Below are 19,392 nucleotides of genomic sequence, written 5' to 3'. Positions count from 1 at the left end.
GTTTTTTCATAGACTGTAGGAAAAACGTCTTTCCATCAAATGTACTAAAATACAGAATAAGATGCCTGTGTTTGTGCTTCATGACATGCCAGCTGTTGATTTGTTAAGAACAATCTCAGCTAATACTTCCTTTGAAGATATGTGCCCTGTGTAGTTTCTGAAATAAGCATAAATGCAGGGACTACAGATTTTCAAAACTGAAACATATCCTTTCTCTGCATCCTTCAGGCTATATGGAAAAAAACACTTTAAAAGGAATCAAAACTCTGAAATAGACAGCTACAGCATATAGCAAATGGACTTTAACAAGTATTCTCATAAGAGGGTTTCGCCTTACATGTAACAGTGGTATAAACTATTAAGGAGCAGGTTTACCCTTTTAACAAGTCTGAGTGATAATTTTGCCCTTTAGGAGTGTGAATTTTGTTTTTTCACAGCTTTCTTCTTGATGAGATATTTATTTCAAAGTTATTTCACTGAACTTGTAGTGCAGTCTTTCTGTAGAGATTCATCCGCTACTTCCTCAGCTCAAGTTCTCTTTTAGAGGGATCCACTTTACACAGCATAGGGTTACAGTGTATGTTACAGAGGTTGACCAGCAAGTGATTGATTTAATGAGACAGTTGATTTCTAAGGGAAAATCAAATACACATACAGTTAGCTGGAAAGAAGCAAGTCATGGAAATGTGGAAATGCATTTACAGAATGTGTGCAGAAAGTTTTCGTTCTGTGGGACTTCGTATGCAGCACGAGTCCTGCTCTCACTTGAGCTGGTGGCAAAATTCTCGCCATCATCAATAGGGCAGGGTTATTGACCTGAGATTTATATGTAGGCATGTGCACAGGCAGGGCCTGTCTGGAGAAAATAACCTGCAATTTGCATTTAGAAGTCTGTCAGTGTTTTACTGTAGTGTGTAAGTAATATTTTTCACAGTGTCACAGAGTGAATTAATGGAATAGTCCTTAGCAAAACATGCATTTCCTTTAAGTTGAGCTTCAGGACCAACTGCTGTGCTTACATAAATAGAACTGTCACTTAGGGCACCTTCCATGCTGTTTCCTAAAGCCTGAAAACGGAAGGCATATTTTGGAACAGGCAAAGCTTCCCTTAGAGCTTAAGGATGTGCCTTTACCTGGAAAACGTCACATAAAGTAGAAAAGCACCTCCAAATATGAATAATCATGTGTTTATGGTGACAGCCATTCAAATCCATTGATACTTAAGCATCATGAGACTCCAGTCTGCCCTGGCAAGGTGTCCACACAAGCCTCTCCGCTCTGGCACATGGAACATAATCACATTCCCCACTACAAAAAAAGGAGATTCAAGCAAGTTGGAGGCTTGGTGCCACCTGAGAAATGTAATTATGGATAATGTTGCAGGAAAGGACTTCCTAGTTACCAAGGCTTTTAAATAATGTTGCAGTATAAAATATGATGTGTTTCTTTTCCCTTTACAGAAAGCAGAAGCAACTGGTGAAAAGCGACCCAGAGGCCGGCCCAGAAAATGGGTAGATATTCCACTTCCAATTGTTTGATTTTTTTTTAATGTGATAAAGCATGTTTTAGTCCATTCTTTAAGAGAACACTTATTTTGGCTTCATTTGTAAGAAAGAATACTCAATCTCTTCTGTCTGTTCTGGTAGCTTGACTAAAGGGTTAAGACAACAGAGAAGTTAGCTGCAGCTTCCTACCTTTAGACTCTGGCGGTTTGCTCAAGACATTTTACTATTAAATGTTTGCTGGGAGTGAGTATTTATGTGTCTCTTATCAGCATGAAAAGAGGCAGGACTCTTTCTTCAAAAAAAAGAGTACCAGTGAGATAACTTGCTCAGTAACTGAGTAACAGAGGTTAAAGGGGCACTATCAGACATCAGAGGGTGGTTAGGAGAGATGATAGCGTTCAAACGTAGTGTGTACCAGATAAAGTTTAAGAACCCAAATCTCTTTGTTTCACGTCCACTGGAAATGCAGTGTGTTTCTCCATAAAAACACTGAAAAAGAGCAAAAATGAACTGTTGGATATTTGCAGCTGGATTTTTTTTTTCCTTCTGGTTCATCTTCATCCCTCCTGTTGTTGCAATAACTGGCAATATGTTTCATTTGAAGTTTCCTCTTTCCTTGTCTGTTGACTCTGTAGATGTGGCTGTCACACAAATGTGTTTTTGCAATGTGATCTGGTTCTTTGTCCATGCAAAGATTTTGCTCTCAGACACGTGAATTTTAGTGGTCTCACTGATGATTACAGCTGCTGAGAGCCTGCCTTTCTCCCCTCTCCTTTGTATGTCCTGCCCTTAAGCATACACTTGCAAAAGAAACATGAGGGAATGCCCCTTGAAAAACCCAGTGGGGTGCTGGAAGATGTGGGAGCTGTGGCCATTTACTCCATCATAAGTTAACATATCTGCTTTTCCTTCTTTAGTTCCCTTTCCCATTTTCTGTGCAACATTTTTCTTTAAATTTCTTTTTTGAGTCAGTGCCTCCCCCATCTCATTTTCCCACCTTATTTTATTCTGCCTACTCTATCTGCTTTGGAGTCCTGCCATTTCCCCCGATTTTGCTCATTTTTTTTTGCCTAGATGCTAGCCCCGTTGTCAAACTAGCTGCTTCCCCGGGCTCCCCTGAGCCTCAGCAGCTAAGCCCAGGAGAGGAGGGATGGCTTCAGCAGTCACTTTAAGAACCGGTTTTGTAGTGTTGTCCAGGATATTTCTGTTAGGTCTGTGGAGCAAAGCACACTGTTCCGTACTAGAGGGAATGATGTTTATGGCTGTGTTTTTTAAATCAGACAGGTGAAGAAGCCCGTTGGTGTTAGGAAACTTGGTGGCTTATCCAGACGTGTCTATGCAGGCAAGGCAATGTCCTCAAGGCAGCCTGCAGAAGACGACTGTGGAGCATAGTAAAACACAGATCAATCGTTGTCTGCTTCCTCCTGTTAGGGTCTGAGCCTGCACGTGTGGATGCTAAGTGTTACTTGCTTGTTCCTCACCTTGGGTGCAATCCCAGAGGAAGCAGCAGAAATAGCTGTTTTATGAGAGTAATTTATAACAGCCAAGCCATCCCCACTGCATAAGGAATGCACGATAGCCATCCAGCCATGGATGCTGAATAGCTCTGTGCAAAGGGAATATGTAGCTGTTTGAAATGTTAAAAGATTTTCTCTTCCAAACACTCATAGTCAGAAATTAAAATGAGTTTTCAGTGAAAAGGACTAAATATAATAATTGTGGTGGTTTTAGGCCAGCATATTTCCCTTCTAGATTTATATCTTGTATGGGGAAGAAAGAACAGGCAGTCTCAGAGGAGCATTAAATTCAAAACAGTCTGTTGGGTGAAGAATCTGAATTGCAGAAATGGAAATTACTGATTAGCTAAGAGCATTGACATTGCTTCATCATGAGACATATTTTTAACAGGTTCACTTATTTCTTTGAAACTAAGGCTTACTTTCAAGCTTGGTAACACGTCCTGCTGTGCCTTTTGGTGGCCCAGTCTCTTTGCCTGCTCATTGCGATAGCGTGATGGCTTTGTGGATTACTCGCAGGTTATACTTGTGCCTGAAGCTTGCAGTTGAGATAATTCTGAGGACCATGATAATGATGCATACTGCTTTTTACATCCCTTCTGTTCTCTTTCCAATCCAAATTGGATTTGTGGATTCTTCCTGCATACATGATGAAATGGAGAGTGATATTAGATATTTCTCCAGAAAGAAATAATTTAAATTAGTATGAGCTATTATGGTGCCTACAGGTTATAAGCCAAGCTTATAGTTGAAGTCAAGGATTTTGCCCAAAAGCAGATGTCATGATACCATCCTTTTTGTTTTAACATCCAACGCTTTTTAGTATCTGAATCTCATTCACATTTTTAGTAATTACTTTCTTTCTTAATCCAATGTATTTATACATCAAGTGTTAATGATAACAGCTGTATATCAGCTAAGGTAAAGAGCATGTAGATTCTTGGAGAGGGCAGAATTTCATGCGACAGGTATTTTTCCAAGTTTGTAACCCTTTTGCGAGTCTAGAGGTTTTGTGTCATATGTTGTTCATCAAATTGTAAAGTATTATTTCTGCTGTTTCCTTCAATATGCACATGCCGAGACATACGAGCTAACAGACCACTGTAGAATTCCGGTAGCTGGTTTTTCTGCCGGTTCAAATTAAGCATTTAATGTTTGTGACTCGCAATGCATTTATTTATTTATATATGATATTTTAGAAGAGAACTAAATCTTTTTGACTAGTATAAAAGAGGGAAGGGGGAGGGAGAGGGCAAGCCACATGAAGAGGGCAAGGAACCCAATTTAACAGAAGTACAGGAGACAGCCGGTTATCTTTGCAGTGCAGTAGTGTGCACTTTGTAAAACTGTCAAGGGGAAGAAGGCCTTGGTGAGTAGAGAATACAGTAAAGGTTGATGAACTCTTCTGAAAATAAAATATTCAGCCACACAGAAAAACTTTCCAAATGTCGAGAACTAATGGAATAAAAATCCTGAAGGTAACAAGGGTTGCATAGCTGAGGAATGCAGGTCTTTGGAGCTGGGAACACACGTCTTCCCAGTAAGCTGCTGCACACGTGTGAAATGCATTTAAAGCTGTGAGTCCTTTTAATTGGAAGGGAAGGAAACCTTTTCACGACCTTGGTAATCCTTAATTTTAGAGGTTTTAATCCAAGAACATGTTCTAGGCTCTTTGGGTGCATCTACATTAATGTTTTAGCTGAGATGAGGGATGTGCTTTGGAAGCGAATCTCCCAGTTGTCCCCATTTACTGCTGACTGTTCAGCTGCCCTTTCAGTCAGCAGAAACTGACTGGAAGTATGGGGGTAGGAGTAGAGCAGGAGACTGAGAAATCAGCTGTGGTACTGCTTGTTCCAAAGCACTGCACCCAAAACCTCAGGAAATTTCAGAAGCTTCTGGTGCTCTCGTGTGTTAGTTTAAGGGAGAAATCTGAAACGTGATCCTGAGCTTGGTGCTTTGCAAGAATATTTGGATTTTATTTCCATGCTTTTTGATATTTCCCTGAGTAAGATGGGGGGATAAGAGGGATGGTTGGTGGGGTCTTTGTTGCTTTGTTTGTTTGTTTGTTTTTTTGGGGCATTTTCAGATTTATCCTCCACATTGTTTAACATGAAATACAGATTCTGTATATGGCATGGCAGGATCACAAATAAAAGCAAGGAACAGTCCAGAGCTTCTTATAGCTTTGAATGGACTTAAGTGGGGAGGAAAGGTGGCTGCTTCCATGCTGTGAAAATGTTTTAAAGGAGAAAAATGCAGTTCTAGCAGCCATATGACTAACTGTGGAACAGAAAGAATTTATTTCCAAACACAGGATGCCTGTAAAGCATACACATACACATCCATTTAGTGCTCGCTGAAATCCAAATAACAATGATGTGATTTGTTCAGAAAAAAAAAGATTTTTGCTCTTCCGAACCTTTTGTATCTGGATAATCTAGATAGCAGATTTCAGATTGGTGGAAGATCAAATAATTATAATGAGAAATGAGCTTCATTTCTTTAAGCGGGATTTTCAATGATTAGCTAGACATCTTAGTATTTTTGAAGCTCAAGTTTTCCTATTTTCAGTGAGGGAAGTCAGTTTTAAAGGTGCCAAACTGCATTTAAAAATCATAAAGAAAAATACTTCTTTCTAATAATGTTTTTCCCGGATTATTTCCCACTGCAATTTTGACATAGCTGACATATCGAACCTTAAATCTGGTATTTATTAGATGTTTCTCTTCCAGTTGTAACGGAAGGTCTGTGACATACAGTCACAGAATGATTGAAGTTGGAAGGGACCTTTCAAGATCATCTAGTTCAACCGTTCTTGCACAAAGACAGTCAAGAACTATTAATCTCTATTTATTGGTTAGATTTGGAAAGTCAAGTTCTAAATTTTGATGAAATTTAGAAAATTTTCTTTCAAAAGAAGCCACTTGGTTCTGATCATTTACAATCTAATAGAAATACCTGAAGGCCCATCAATATTTTGAGGCTATTACCTGCCTGTAACGAGTCTTTCGTTATGTCTAAGTAACAGTTTCTGTTTGACAGGTACATGCCTTGTGATGTGAAGCTTTTAAATCGATTTTCCTTATTTCTCATGCAGTTCAGTCATTTTTCTCTCATAGAATGTGGTAGTTCAGGAGGTGCTCTGAAAAAGTCACATAAAGGCTTCTCCACCAAGTGGTGGAGAGAGAAAGACACTTGGAGATCATAGTCCATCCTGCCCTGAAATGGGTTTTCCCGGTATAGGGATGGTGAATTCCCTTTTGAGATGGCAATCTTTTATTGCAGGGAGAGACAATCTAGGTGACAAAATAAGACTAGAGTCTGACTCTTAGAAAGCTAAAGCTATGTGAGATAAACCTACCCTTTGGTAATAAGGTGCTTATCAGTGTATAGCCAAGCTAGATTCCATTTTTATGAGAAAATATTTTCCTTTGAATGAATTACCTCATAGTCTGTCTGAGGCAAACTAATTGAGGTAAAACTTCAATCACATGAATGTGATGGTCAATGAAAAAGAAGGTTGATGTTTATGTAATTAGAGCTAGAGACAAAAATGTGGTTACTCATACTTGGGAGAATAATATCATTTGAAACATGTTACTTTATGTCTTTCCAACTTTTGATTGCAATATATGTGGTGTCACTGCCTTGTGCGAACAAGTCATGATATCTGGCACATGGTGATGTTATTTTAATCATCCAAACTACCTTACCTTCGTTGTTAAGGTCACTGAGCTTATTTTCTGAAATATCTTCTGTCATGAAGGTGTTTTACATCTTAGTGGTCAAGACTGTCATGTGCGAAGGGTCATTATTTTTAGTGATATAAAGAACCCGAAGGGACTTCTATATTTATCAAAAAGGAGGTCTCTTTTTTCAAAATTCCTAAATTTAAAGCGTAGACAAAGAACACAAAATAAGTGTTCTAAAAGCTTTATAAGCTTTATACTTTATGTCTAACTTCCAAGATGATACGTAAAAGAAATTATCCCTCAAAATCTGAACATTTTGAGACAAGCAGCACACACAGCATTTTTAAGCTTTTCTCCTATGGCTAGTACATATGTGATGCTGTTTTTTGGGCAATTTTTGACTTTTTAAATTTGCATTCAACTTACTGGGGCACTTATTTTCCATACTGGTCCCAAAAGAATAAAAATATTTATCAAAATTATGTTATTTCTGCCTTCCTTCTGTTTAGAGAGATACATGCCTTCGTTTCCCTAGAAGCTTGTCCAAGCACATTCTGGGCGCTGTTGTTGTCCTTATTAGAATCTCAGAGTCATGTTCCTTGTTGCTGTAAGTAGATGTGGTACCATTTATTTCAAGGGCAGGTCTCCTTGTATACCACAACAGAACATGCAGCGATGACCTATAATAAAAATATGATGATCTATAAATGTAAATTTATATAACCAAAAGGATATTTCACGCATTCTTTAATTCTCTTCCACTTCAAGTGGGGATGCCTGGCTTTGCCAAAAAGTATTTTGCCTTTAACTGTCATTTCCGAGTTAGTAAAGGAAAATCTTATATTCCGTTTGAGGCTCGAACAGGAATTTTTAACCGGCAAAAAATCAGCAATTTAAATCACAAGAATCAGTAGTGAAAGGTAACCTGAAATTCTGAGCCGTTTATTTTTTATGATCTCAGATATTATTAATGCCTACTCTGAACTTAATTTCTAAAAATCAATTTTCTGTTTGGCAGTGTATCTTGATTTCCATACGACTCAATGCCCATTTTACATAAGAGGAAACTGAGCATGGAGGCTGGTAAAGCCGGCAGCAGGAAGTGTTCTTGCATTTTCGGTCTTTGAATGCTCCGCTTTGTTGCTGCACAGTTATCTGCAGCTGCACATGTGGCTACCTGACAGAGAAAACATATCAGCTAGTGAGAGGTACATGTGCTCATTGCTGCTCCTGCAATTCTGTTTTCACTCTTGAAAATGTTACGAATGCAGAAAGAGAAGCTGGGCCTCACCTCCATTGAAAATGTACTCCCCAAGGTTAATTGCCTTGCCCAAGGAAATCTGTAGAAGAGCCAGGAATAGAACTCAAATTTCCTGGCAGCCTGCCCTGTGCCTTCGGTTCAAGGCCATCCTTCTTCAGCAAAGCTTGCTTGTGAACAGGTTGGATGAGGGAGGGAAAACATACTTTTGAATTCTGCATCTTACACCAATATAGAGCTTTTCCTAGTTTTTGTAAAGTCGGACGTATGCATCTGCCATATGTCTAGCTGGTGGGACAGTGAGGGTTAGGAGCAAGGTATGTAATAATTACCTGCATATTCTCTATGTACATAGTATATTCTCTAGATCAGAGAGGCTAGGGGCCAGGAGGGTCTTGCTGCTTGAACTCAGTCCAACTAGCAGGCTAAAATATACTCAAGAAAAGCATGCGTGTTGGTGGCATCCTCTCTTTAACCTAATTATATATGGAAGTCCAGCATTGGTCCAGTAAATGACAGAGGTAGTCACCAAACTAAGGTGCCTAGTTCCTTGAATGTGTTCCATTTATATAATCCATTTTTCAGGATTAGCTCACCTCAGCCATAGCTATGGGACAGGGCCATTCCACGTTATCACATCCAGAGGTGTTATTTCCATTCTCCATCCTTCTGAAAGGTAGTGGTAGAGAGGGAATTCAAAACAAAACAAAAAAAAAGGAAACAAAAAACAAACCTGTTAAAGTATGAACCAGGACAGAAGATTAGGATTCAACACTTCTAAGATTTCTTATAATTTCTGGCTAACTATGCAGTATATTTAATGCATCTGTGCCAATTTCTGTTTTATATTGCAAGCTCCAATAGTACTACTATACTTACAGTAAAATATCATATTTACACTCCCCCAGTGACAGAAAAAGTCCATCTTTTAAATGGCAGTCAGCCCTTCTGTGGATGAATCTACTGCTCTCCATTAAGAGTAATGACAGTAATTAAAGAGGAGTAAGAATTTCGGCTTCACCTGCATTCTCTGTAGCCCCCAGCAGATGTGGGTGCTGGAGGAACGCGGTGTTTGTCCTGTGCTTGAAGGGTGGGGAAGGAGGGTAGTACTGCCATCATGCATGTTTAGAAAGCACTCTAGGTATTTGAATGAAAACCATTATGTGCTATAAAAGCAAGTACGATTATTTGCTCTCCCTTAATCCCGGGACTAAGCCTCGCTTTCAGCTGCAGTTCAGTATTATATTTTAATTACAAGGCTGGATTTTCAACAAGAAAGGGGACTTCTTTCAGAAAGCTGCAGAATGTCCTCACCAGAAGGTGGCTACTAATTTTACTGCACAGCACTCTGAATGTAGGACATATTTTGTATGAACTGGCATGTTTTGTATATCTGATTTAGTTGGCATGATTCATTCTTACTCTCTAGTCTTATTTTGTACTAAATAATTTTTTTAAATTTGCCAATTTAAAAAACAAAGAGCACGATTTACAACTGAGTTTAGAATGACATTCACAGTGAATGCATCTGTTTTTTTTAATCCCCAAATCCAACCAAATTGTTCATCAGACCACAAAGGAAAAGCAAAATAAAAAGTAAAGGGACAAGAACTTGACCATCAACTCTGAAAATAGCTGCTTTATAAGGAGCAACGTAGGCATTTATTAATGAAATAGTCACAACTAGTGGTTTAAAGATGTGACACCACAGTGGAAGGCAAGATCTGTTGAGGTCCTAGAGAATCCAGATATTTTTAGTCTTCAGGGAGAACCCTAAAACAGGAGATTCCAAGGTTTGGGGAAATAGAAGACTGGATGAAAAAGCCATCTGTTGAGGAACATATAATCATAATGCTCATACAACACTGTTTGATTTGCAGTGTTTTGCCATTCACTGTTCAGAGTGATTCTGGTTTCACAGAACGTTCTTATCAACTTTGCTGTTATTGGAGGCTGTTGATGGAGTATGATTTCCTTGTTTGCGATAGAGAGAAACAGCCAGGGTGGTTTCTTTGGTAGTTTATTCTTTGTTGGTTTGTCTAGTCTTTTTTTTTTTTTTGTGATTTCTTGCTAGGAAGGTAACTTTTTTTTGCTGTGCAAGGACATGCTCTGGCCGCTCTGAGCTGGTAGGCATTAAAAGGAATGGTTTTTGTTTTGTTCTATTTTCTTAACATGAATATCTTTGAATTTCATCCCATTTCTTTTGTAGGCTGATGGAGTGGGAAATCTGTTCCACCTAAAGCTACTCAAGCACAGGTCTGGGTGGGAACTTCGCAAATCCAGCCTGTTGAAATAAGGCTGCTGTGCAGTGGGATATTTAGAAGTCAGAGGGCCACATGGGAGAAGATGAGAATCCTGGCCTAGCCTAGTGCTTAAGAGTTCATGCAAACATTTAGGATGATGTTTCCAAGGGTGATTTTTGTCTCTTCCAAAAGGCACGTGGTAGATAACATAGCCATAGAAAACAAACCCCACTTCTGCCTCCATTAGGGAATGGGCCTTAACTCGTACTCAGATGTCAGCCTTTTCCTTCCTTTCCTTCCATGGCCTTGTCTCTGCAGGGTACTGCAGCTTCAAGGGAAAGGTTGGAGAATATTTCTCATGCAGTAAAGGAATGAAGCTGGTGATGAGGATGCTTCTGTAGAGGGCGTGGGGGTTAGATGTTCCTGCTGTGTGTTGAAGGATAAATAACCTCTGCCGATTCTCTTACCTCAAAATGCTAACCTACGAGTTGGGTGTGAGTGCTCAGAAGGGGTTTGGTCCTGAGTCCTGAATGTTTCTTCAGAGGAAGCAGGTGGATTTTAGGTGTCTTATCAGTGGAAATTGTAAATGCAGCAAAGTGTTAGTTGGGATGTAAGGCTTACTGCCGTAGAACGAACAATTTTGAGCATATGTGCAGAGGCTTTAAAGCTAAGTGGGAAAATACTGCAGAATTTGGTAACTTACAGAATTAGGCAGTTGTGGAAACAAGATGGATTGCATCCAACCCTAGAGAAGTCTCCACACACATAAGACGTTACTTGCATGTTTTAAAATGTGGCTGCAATAATTTTACAGGCAACAGCTTGCTGTAATCTATTTGCACGTGATTTTAAGTTTTTTTCTTACTGGTTCAAATAGTATTACATGTTATTATGGCAAGTATTGCAGTCTTTCAGGGCTTTGGTAATTCAGTTGTACATATGCGTGTGTGTGGTTTCCATTGTTGTTTTAGGATGCTAGTAATACATAATGTATGCCTTTATCCTCCATTTAATTTATACCTTTTTAAATTATTTTTTATAAACTTGCTATTTTCAGTTTGTTCCATTTCACTCTGTCAGTCCTGGTAGCTGTGGAATTGTAGGGCCAGACTTTGGTGCCAATTATGATGATTTAAATAGTAGTGTGGATAAACTACATTTCAAGTAATGTCTGACTTGTGTATCTGTATCAGTGTCAATGAGAACAGCGTCTGGTCTACAGAGATTGGTTTGCTTTGATTAACGGTGATTTACCAGTAGTAGCAGTCTCCGTTTTGGAGCCATTAAGATTATCAGCGAATTGCCAAGATTTAGAGTCTTTACATCCTGTCTCTTTAGAATAATTGCTGGGAACTTAGAATACATTTGGCCTGGTAGTTCCTGTATACAGTAACAATCATTACTTTACCCAATATATTATCTTAATCCATTTTGACTGTTATATCAATTATCCTAATAGAGAGCAATTGGGGCCCGTTACAAGTTGTAATACAAACACATATGTGAGCTTCACTATTATGATCTTATCAAAGTTGCATTGTGCTAACATGTTCTTGGGGTTTCCTTAGTATTCACACAGAACTCATTCATCCCCTGGCTGCTCGCACTCCATTGTTTCCTGTTAACGATGCTAAATGCCTCCAGGAATCTGCTTGGGGACCCTTATTCCACAAACAACAGTCTGTTTGTGCCTTAAAAAAAAAAGCAATTGACACAACACTGACAAAATATATATATACAGTACTTGGGATTGTAACTTTAAAAAATGCAGAGGCAAAAAAGCTCTCTCTGCTGACATGCACTCTTGGATTTGTTACTATTCCTTAACTATTTGGAGGAAGCGAAGTTAGACACAATTTTAATGATGCTTCATTACAAATCTCCCACTGAAATCAGAGATGGCTCTATGCTTGAAGCAGCTGTTTTATCAAGACTTATACATACATCTGATTGAGACAGATGGATTGAGATAGATGGAAGCAGTCTGCCGGTGCCTGATGGACCTCCTGAAGTCAGTGGTCAAGCTAATGAAGTCAGTTATCCCCAGATTTCCCTCCTTCCCTGCCTGCCTCTAATGCGGTATATAACGATGTGTATAATCTGTGCTAATAGCCATGTTTGTACAAAACTCAGATGGCCTGAGGAAGATCTGCACATGTTCAAGTTCTGCACTAAATGAACAGAAACTGTGTGCTGACTATAGCATGGCCAAGATGGTACTTGAATTGCTCTGTGACTAGGATAAATTTATTACTTGTGTCAAGGAGTTTAGGAGTCACTGGATGAATAATGGCTTGATTAGGTGGGTACAGAGGATCAGACAGCAGGGGTTTTATTGATACTGTTTTGTTCTTACAAAGCAAGCTGGTGTGCCTTGAAAACCGTATTCCATTTTTTTAAAAGTAGAACTTAATTATTGTTTAATCACTTCAGTGCATTATTTGAAAACAGGAATATGTACATCTCTGCACTTGACCATTCAGCAATTATTTCTAGAATATAGGAAGACATAGTTTTGAAATGGCTGAATGATTCTGCTATTTCCGCTTGTATAACCTTCATTAAGGACATGCTCAGCTGTGGTCGTATGTAGATACTTACTGAGTGAACCAGATATTACTCAGTGAACCAGAGTCTTTATAAGACAAGACTGTGTAAAATATTGTTTTGACTGAAGTGGATTTAACAGCAAGACTCTCACTGACTTCATTGGAGTTGGTTTGTGTGTGATACTTATTGTTTAAACTCAAAACTTGTCAAAACTCTGTAAGGTAAAGGCACAGAGGGCAGTAAAGAGAAGTTCACACATGCACACTAAAATATTTCAAAATTAAATACTTAATAATAATTTTGCTCCAATCAGAAACTATTTAATCTCTTCTGTTTTTCATTTCAGGGAGTAGGAGGTCTCAGAGCCAGTGCGGGCAAAACAGTTGCCATGTTTATCCAAAGTACAGATTAATAATTCTGTGTTCATGAATCACCAAGAAAGCTATGTAAGGGAGAGGTTAGATCCATCATGATCTTTTTTTTAAACATAATTATAAAACATTGTGATTTATTTTGAATGATTAAAATTTCAACCAGTTAATTGTATAATGTACCAGAGCAATCTTTGTCATTTACAAGTCAGTAACAGCCCTTTTTACACCTTAAAATCCATTTTCTTGAGTATGTAATGTTGGGATAGAAAACTCTATTGATTTATTCAGTTCCCTCATCGTTGGTTGACATGTTTATTTTCATAAAAGCTAATAGTGGTCATACCATAAGGAGTTAGAGGAGAGAATCTGTTGATCCTTTGCGCTTACACGATGTGAGTGTTCTTGCCACTTTGCTTATGCAAAGAGACAGGAGTGTGAGCAAGCCATAACCACATCCTTTCTTGGTTTCTCTTTCTTCTCCTCGATGTCTACTTTTGAATATTTAGTTTGCCTGCTATCCTTGCTCAGGGTTACATAAATGTCATGGATAGGAGCTTTGAAAAATGTTTAGTTTGGAGCAATTTGAACATGATAAAGCAGCCGAAAAAATGAAAAGGACCTTTATTTAATTTTTTTAAAAAAAGGGTCTGAATGGATTTATTTGGAGGCTCTTTGACAAAATATGATCCATGTTTAAATATGAGAAATTTCAGGTAACCTTTGGGAAAATCTAACAGCAAAGAGTGAAAAACAGGTAGAATAAGTGAGAGCAGAGTCAAAGTCAAGAGCCACAGAGCTAGTTCCGTAGCTCTTTTGTGTGGTGCCTGTGCACGGGACATGCTGGAAGCACTGTGGGAACAGGCAGCTGGAAAGTCTTGCTCCCGTATTCGGGATCTGACCTAACCAGCTCTCAGTTAAAACGTGTCCCATGCACTGATATTTAAAGTTTTCATTATAGGGTAAAAGAATGCATATAGGTGCATCCATCACCTTCACATGGCTGTATGGGGCCAACCGTAGTCCTTCTACACTCTGTAGTCTAGGAAATTGAAAAGAAAAAAACATTTTTTCTTTTTTAGAAACAAAAGTGACTCTGAAAGCTGTTTTTCTTTCTGCAGTGATTCCGAGCTGTATCTCAAGGCTTGGGGTGGTTGTCTTATGTACCAAGGTTAGCTGTGGAAAGATACAGCTCAGAAGACTGTGTCCTTCCACTTTTCACTGTCATGTTTCCTATTTCGATCACTCAGCCTGATACCCAGGCATCTTTTGGTAACTGTTTATTGTTATAATAGCGTATCATTATTGTAGCATTGCTGTAGACTTACTTTATTGGGAAAGACTGAGCTGGACTCCAGATCTGTTGGCCAAAAGCATGTCAGCTTGAAGACAAGGGCAGAATTATGGAAGGTCTGTAGTCAGCTTAAAATCACTTCATTCCCTACATGTCCTATCCTACCCCATACATTTGATTTGGAACTTCCAGAAAAGTACAGCAAAGAATTGGGCTGACAGCATATGATTTAAAATACCCCTGACATCAATTTTGACCCAGACAACACAAGCACCAGGGCTGATTTTGAGTGGCAATGTATCAGCATGATGAGTGACTTAATAACAAAACAGAAATTTTTAAAATGCATTTTCATACTTCATACAAAAGGAAGCAGCAGATGTCAGTGTCCAGTGAGCTGCAGTCTTATTTTTGCTAATTTCAAATATATTTGTATCTGAGAGCAAATTTTCTTCTTCACACTGAGATCTTCCTCTTAGTTATTCATCAGTGAAATCATAACCCCATGATTGACATCATAGTTTTCAATTGTGGAAACTATTGCAGTCTCATAAATTTAGCTTTACAGCAGTGCTGGAACAATGGAGAAAATGAACTGAAAGAGAGGAAGTTGCTGTTTAAATTCAAATATCTTTAGTAATTTTCAGAAATGGTTAGGTACATTTTTAGAACATAGTTCTGTAGGGCCAGATTAATTCTTGGTGTAGTGCTGCTGAAGGCAGGAGTTACCCCAGGGAGGAACTTACCCCCTGTGTCTGGAATGACTTGATGGCAAACATGTGAAGAGGAAGTGCATTTATGCTCCAGTTTAATATATTGGAAAGCTTTCCCTCGTCTGAAAGTCTTTCTTTATCTCTGAATTTCCTGGCTTTTGTGGATTTATATTAGATCATTAATGTTATTTCAATGTATTTTTTTTGGTGTTTGATGTCTTTTAGGTTGTTTTTATTGGGGATATAGTATATATATATTTAATGAAAGTAAAAGCACGGAGGTCACAAAGCTTTCATGAATGCTGTGGAGCCTACCAAGTGCAAGGCCTCTTTCATTTGAGAACTGTGTTATTGTCTGTGTAGCTAGAGTACTTTTTTTTTTTTTTGAAGAGAAGAAAGATGTGAATATCCTTTAATGAACATTTTAGGCATCTGTTTTCCAAAGTTAAATGTTAGTCCCATTTTTAGTATTTTACAGAAGAATAAACTCTCCAACTCTACATGCATGTGCTTGTAATCCCTTAAATTAATCATCCACAGAATAAAGAGACTATGAATACAATATGCCTGTCAAAAACATCCGGGAGAATTCCTTATTTTCAAGGCACATGGAAAGATGGGATAAACAGCTACATGCTATACTGAAGTGCCACCCTTATGTTGCATCTGAATTACCCATCCTGTGCCTGCTGGGAGGCACCAGCCCCGACTAGGGAAGGGTTTGTACAAAGTTAGGCCGTGGAGAATGGAGGCTTTGGGGCATGAAGGTACGTGGTGAGTGTCGCTTAGGTGCCGCTTGAGTCCTTTCTTTCTCTTTTTTTGCTCTCTTCTGCATAGGAGGGAAAGGACAGAAAGGACTTGACATTGGGCAGAATGTGCCAAGCAGCTGTGTAGGGTAATTTGCTGTGGAGCTGGCCATCTTTCCTGGTGTTCTTCCTGATTTACAGTGGCGAAATGAGAGGTATTTGAATCTTGAGTAGTTACAGTTTTCTTCTGTGGCAGATCAAAGCCCGGAGTGAATAGCCGAGTTGTGGAATTGCCCCAGCTTTACTTTAGCTGTCCATCATGTGCAGGATGAAGTGAAGGGGGGAGGACAGAGACCTCTGGTTCTGGAAAACCTTGATGACAGCCAGACGGTGTTCCCACACTGTCTGTGCTGCCTGTTTCTAGCAGGAATAGATTTTTTTCCCCTGCTATTGAGTGGATTTTTACCCCTGGTGCCCCAGATCTGCTGCATTTTCTCCTAAGTCGGAAAACAAAGGTGAAAGGCATTTTCATCTGTGTTTTCGTATATGTCACTGACAAGAGCAGACCCAGGGGACTAAAATCTTTCTAAGTGCCCCCTGCCTGTTGTGCAAGGGAGGGCAGATGTCAGACAGCCGTGTGCCTGGCAGCACCAGTGAATTGGTGGCTTGGGAAAAGGAGCAGAACAGAGAGCAAGGATCTGTGCCTGCAACAGAATCACCTGTAAAGTTACTAGATACCGCATGCTATTTGTGTTCCTCTGATGCACTTGATATTCAGCTATCACATGTGCATGCAGGGACAAGCTGCACAACTATGTCCATTACATGAGGGAAGAGAAACTGGTTTCTTTTTTGTAGGGGGAGGGGGAATCAGCAGAGTTGGCCATGGCACTCTGTCCCGGAGCCTATTGAGGGACAATCAAGACCCAACTGGCTCTGGGTTTTTGTGTCAAAATGCATGCAGTATGGCTGCAATGAGATCTAGACTGGTTATTCAAAGTAGCATTAAAATATATCAACTAGACTCTTGCTCATTGAAGAGTAACTGAAGCTTTTCAGAACACTGCCTTCCTTTCTACTTGAGAAGTCTGTGCTGCATTTTGGGCTCCTGTACAACCTAAATAACATAAAAACAAATGTGTAGGGAAGTTTGTGCTTGTGAAAAGCTTAGATATAGTATTGAAGGCTAGCTTTTCTGAAGAGTGGGAAGGTATTGGGGGATAAATAATATATATATTACTAGATGAGCTGGTGTTGTTGGAATATATTCATATTTTTAGGGACTTAAGTCCCTTAGGCCTGCGGTGTTATGTTATGAGGATGGTTAGATTTTCAGTTGTATAAATCCTGATCCTCTTCATTTCTTGCAAGTGATTTGAATTGCTTTCTTTATCTATGATATTGTTTTACACTTTTATTGATCTGCATTTGTGACAGGGAATTTTTCCTACATTTGAGGAAAGCCTGTTGCGGCTATGCTTGGCCAATATCGCAGGGAAAACTACTACAGTTGATTCCTCAAGGACTTGGTTGCAAGTGTGATCCAAGTGCAGCCAACAAGAGCAAGGAATTTCCTGCAAGATATCTCTCGGTTTGTCAGCAGCAAACATTCCAGCTGAGCTTCAGTGGCATCATGTTCCTTCCTGGTGTCACACAGAGAATTGCACCAGGATTACTCTTACCTTTGATGCCAGCAGGTCCCAAAACATTTTGTTGATGTTTCCTATTTGCTGCTTCACTTGGTTCTCAGTGCTCATCTTTCAATTCTCTTGCTGAGTCGCTACCACATTCATAGCTCTTCTTGGAGGAGTTATTATTAAGGGTAATGGCGAGTAGACTGTTAATTATTCCCCAATATATTGGAGTCGTTAGCTCAAACAAGCCTATGGATGTGCGGCTGAGTCTGTAACAACCAGATAGTTTCTGTGTTTGGTGTTCTGTATGCCACAGAGCCCTTAGTCCTCTTCCAGAGAAGGGCTACAGGTCACAGCAGCTGTGAGACCGTGGTTGCTATTCCATGCTCTGCCAGTGGAGATGGAAGTCTGTCCTTGCCCATGCCTTGGGCCTCACTTCCAGACTCTGTATGGGCTTCACAGCCTTGGTTTGCCTCAGGCTAGAAATCTGCCACTGTGACATGAGTTTTCTTCCCTGTGGCAGATAACCTTCCCCATGGCAGGTATCTTCCCCCTCTGCCCTCAGAAACTCTACAAAAAAAAAAAAAAAAAAAAAAAAAAAAAAGGAAAGAGGTAGTAAGGTTATGAGGACTTCATTTAAAGACCCAACATATCCCACTGGAGCTTATTTCTCTGTATTTCTCCTTCTGCTTCTTCCCATGTTAGGCCTCAAGACAGACTTCAGTAACGATGGACAGATCAGTTAACAAAGTTGATTACTGTGGTCATTTTTAGCTTATTTAATTGCATTTGTGTTTTTGAGACACCTTTGTCTTACACTCATTTCCCTCTTCTGACAAAGACAGGAGGGGTTTCTGTGTGGGCCAGTAGTTCTAAGCCTAAACGATATCCAAATTTTCTTTTTCCTTTAGTTTCCCACAGGCACTGCTTCTTAGTTTCTCAGGAAAATTTCCCCTAGGATTTGTCTCATTTTTTCTAGCATTTCAAAGTTTGGACAGGGACTCTCTGCTTCCTGCAGTTTTTGTAATTACATCCTCTGAGCCTAGTCATGGCCTATTAATTGAGTCATACACAGGAGGATGCATAAAGGGATTTTCTGCCTGCTGCTCCTGGGACAGAAGGAAGACTTCTCACCCCTGGTCCTGGAGGGATACCAGTCAAGGAGCAGGTTTTGCCTGGGCAGTCCGACTGTCTGGCAAAAGTTGTCAACTCTCTGTTTATCGTGTAACTTTTCTAATTATTTATCAAAACAGTGCCTTTTCCCCTTTCAAAGATAGGCATTCTTGTGATTCTGGCTCCAACATACTTTTCGTAAGGTGCTTAAAGCTGTGTGTGTGAGGGCAAATGCCCTTGGCAGAAGGAGTTTGTAGGGTTGCTACAGTGATACTGGTGTCTTCTCAGGGTCTGTGAACTACTACTACACTAAATGTCTGGGTAAGGTGACTGACCACTTTTCCCCATTGACAGACTGCTTGGTGAGGCACAGTCAGAGTTGACTGTCATTCTCTTGACATGTGAGTATGGTGATGTGCCCTGAAGAGATGACAGTGCTTGTTGTAGAGTTCCTGTTGGTTTGCATTCGCACGGTTGCCTCTCATGTTTCTCCTTTTCTACTTTGTGCCAGGTCTTCCAGTCTGCCTTAAGCACCTCTTTCCAGTTCCCTTTCACCTAACTAGTCCTAACCTACAGGAATAGCGTTCTTAGAAATACTTCCCCTAGTAGTAATCACTGCTTTCTTTGGACCTTTCATGTAAAAAAGCAAACAGTTGAGCTGTGGGAAAACTTGCAGATACTGACAAGTAGTGTCTGCTGCTGAGAGAACTCGCTGCATTCAGCTGGGAGCTAGAAAACCTGTGGCTGTCAATGAAG

The 19,392-nt window shown here is 39.7% G+C and overlaps 1 protein-coding gene across 1 annotated transcript in view; it reads left to right on the top strand.

Moving 5' to 3' along the window:
- HMGA2 (high mobility group AT-hook 2) overlaps positions 1-19,392 on the top strand; it is a 108,075-nt gene that overhangs the window by 8,431 nt on the left and 80,252 nt on the right. Inside the window, exon 3 of the mRNA XM_088522980.1 lies at positions 1,461-1,511. Coding sequence (XP_088379106.1) covers positions 1,461-1,511 — 51 coding nt within the window. The remainder of the gene's footprint in view (positions 1-1,460; positions 1,512-19,392) is intronic.

This window comes from Tinamus guttatus, unplaced genomic scaffold (genome assembly GCF_059628265.1).
Source record: "Tinamus guttatus ecotype Peru unplaced genomic scaffold, ASM5962826v1 Tinamus_guttatus_pri_ptg000171l, whole genome shotgun sequence".
NCBI lineage: Eukaryota > Metazoa > Chordata > Aves > Tinamiformes > Tinamidae > Tinamus > Tinamus guttatus.
The sequence above is the reverse complement of the archived record's forward strand: the minus strand, read 5'-3'. Positions and strand labels throughout refer to the sequence as shown.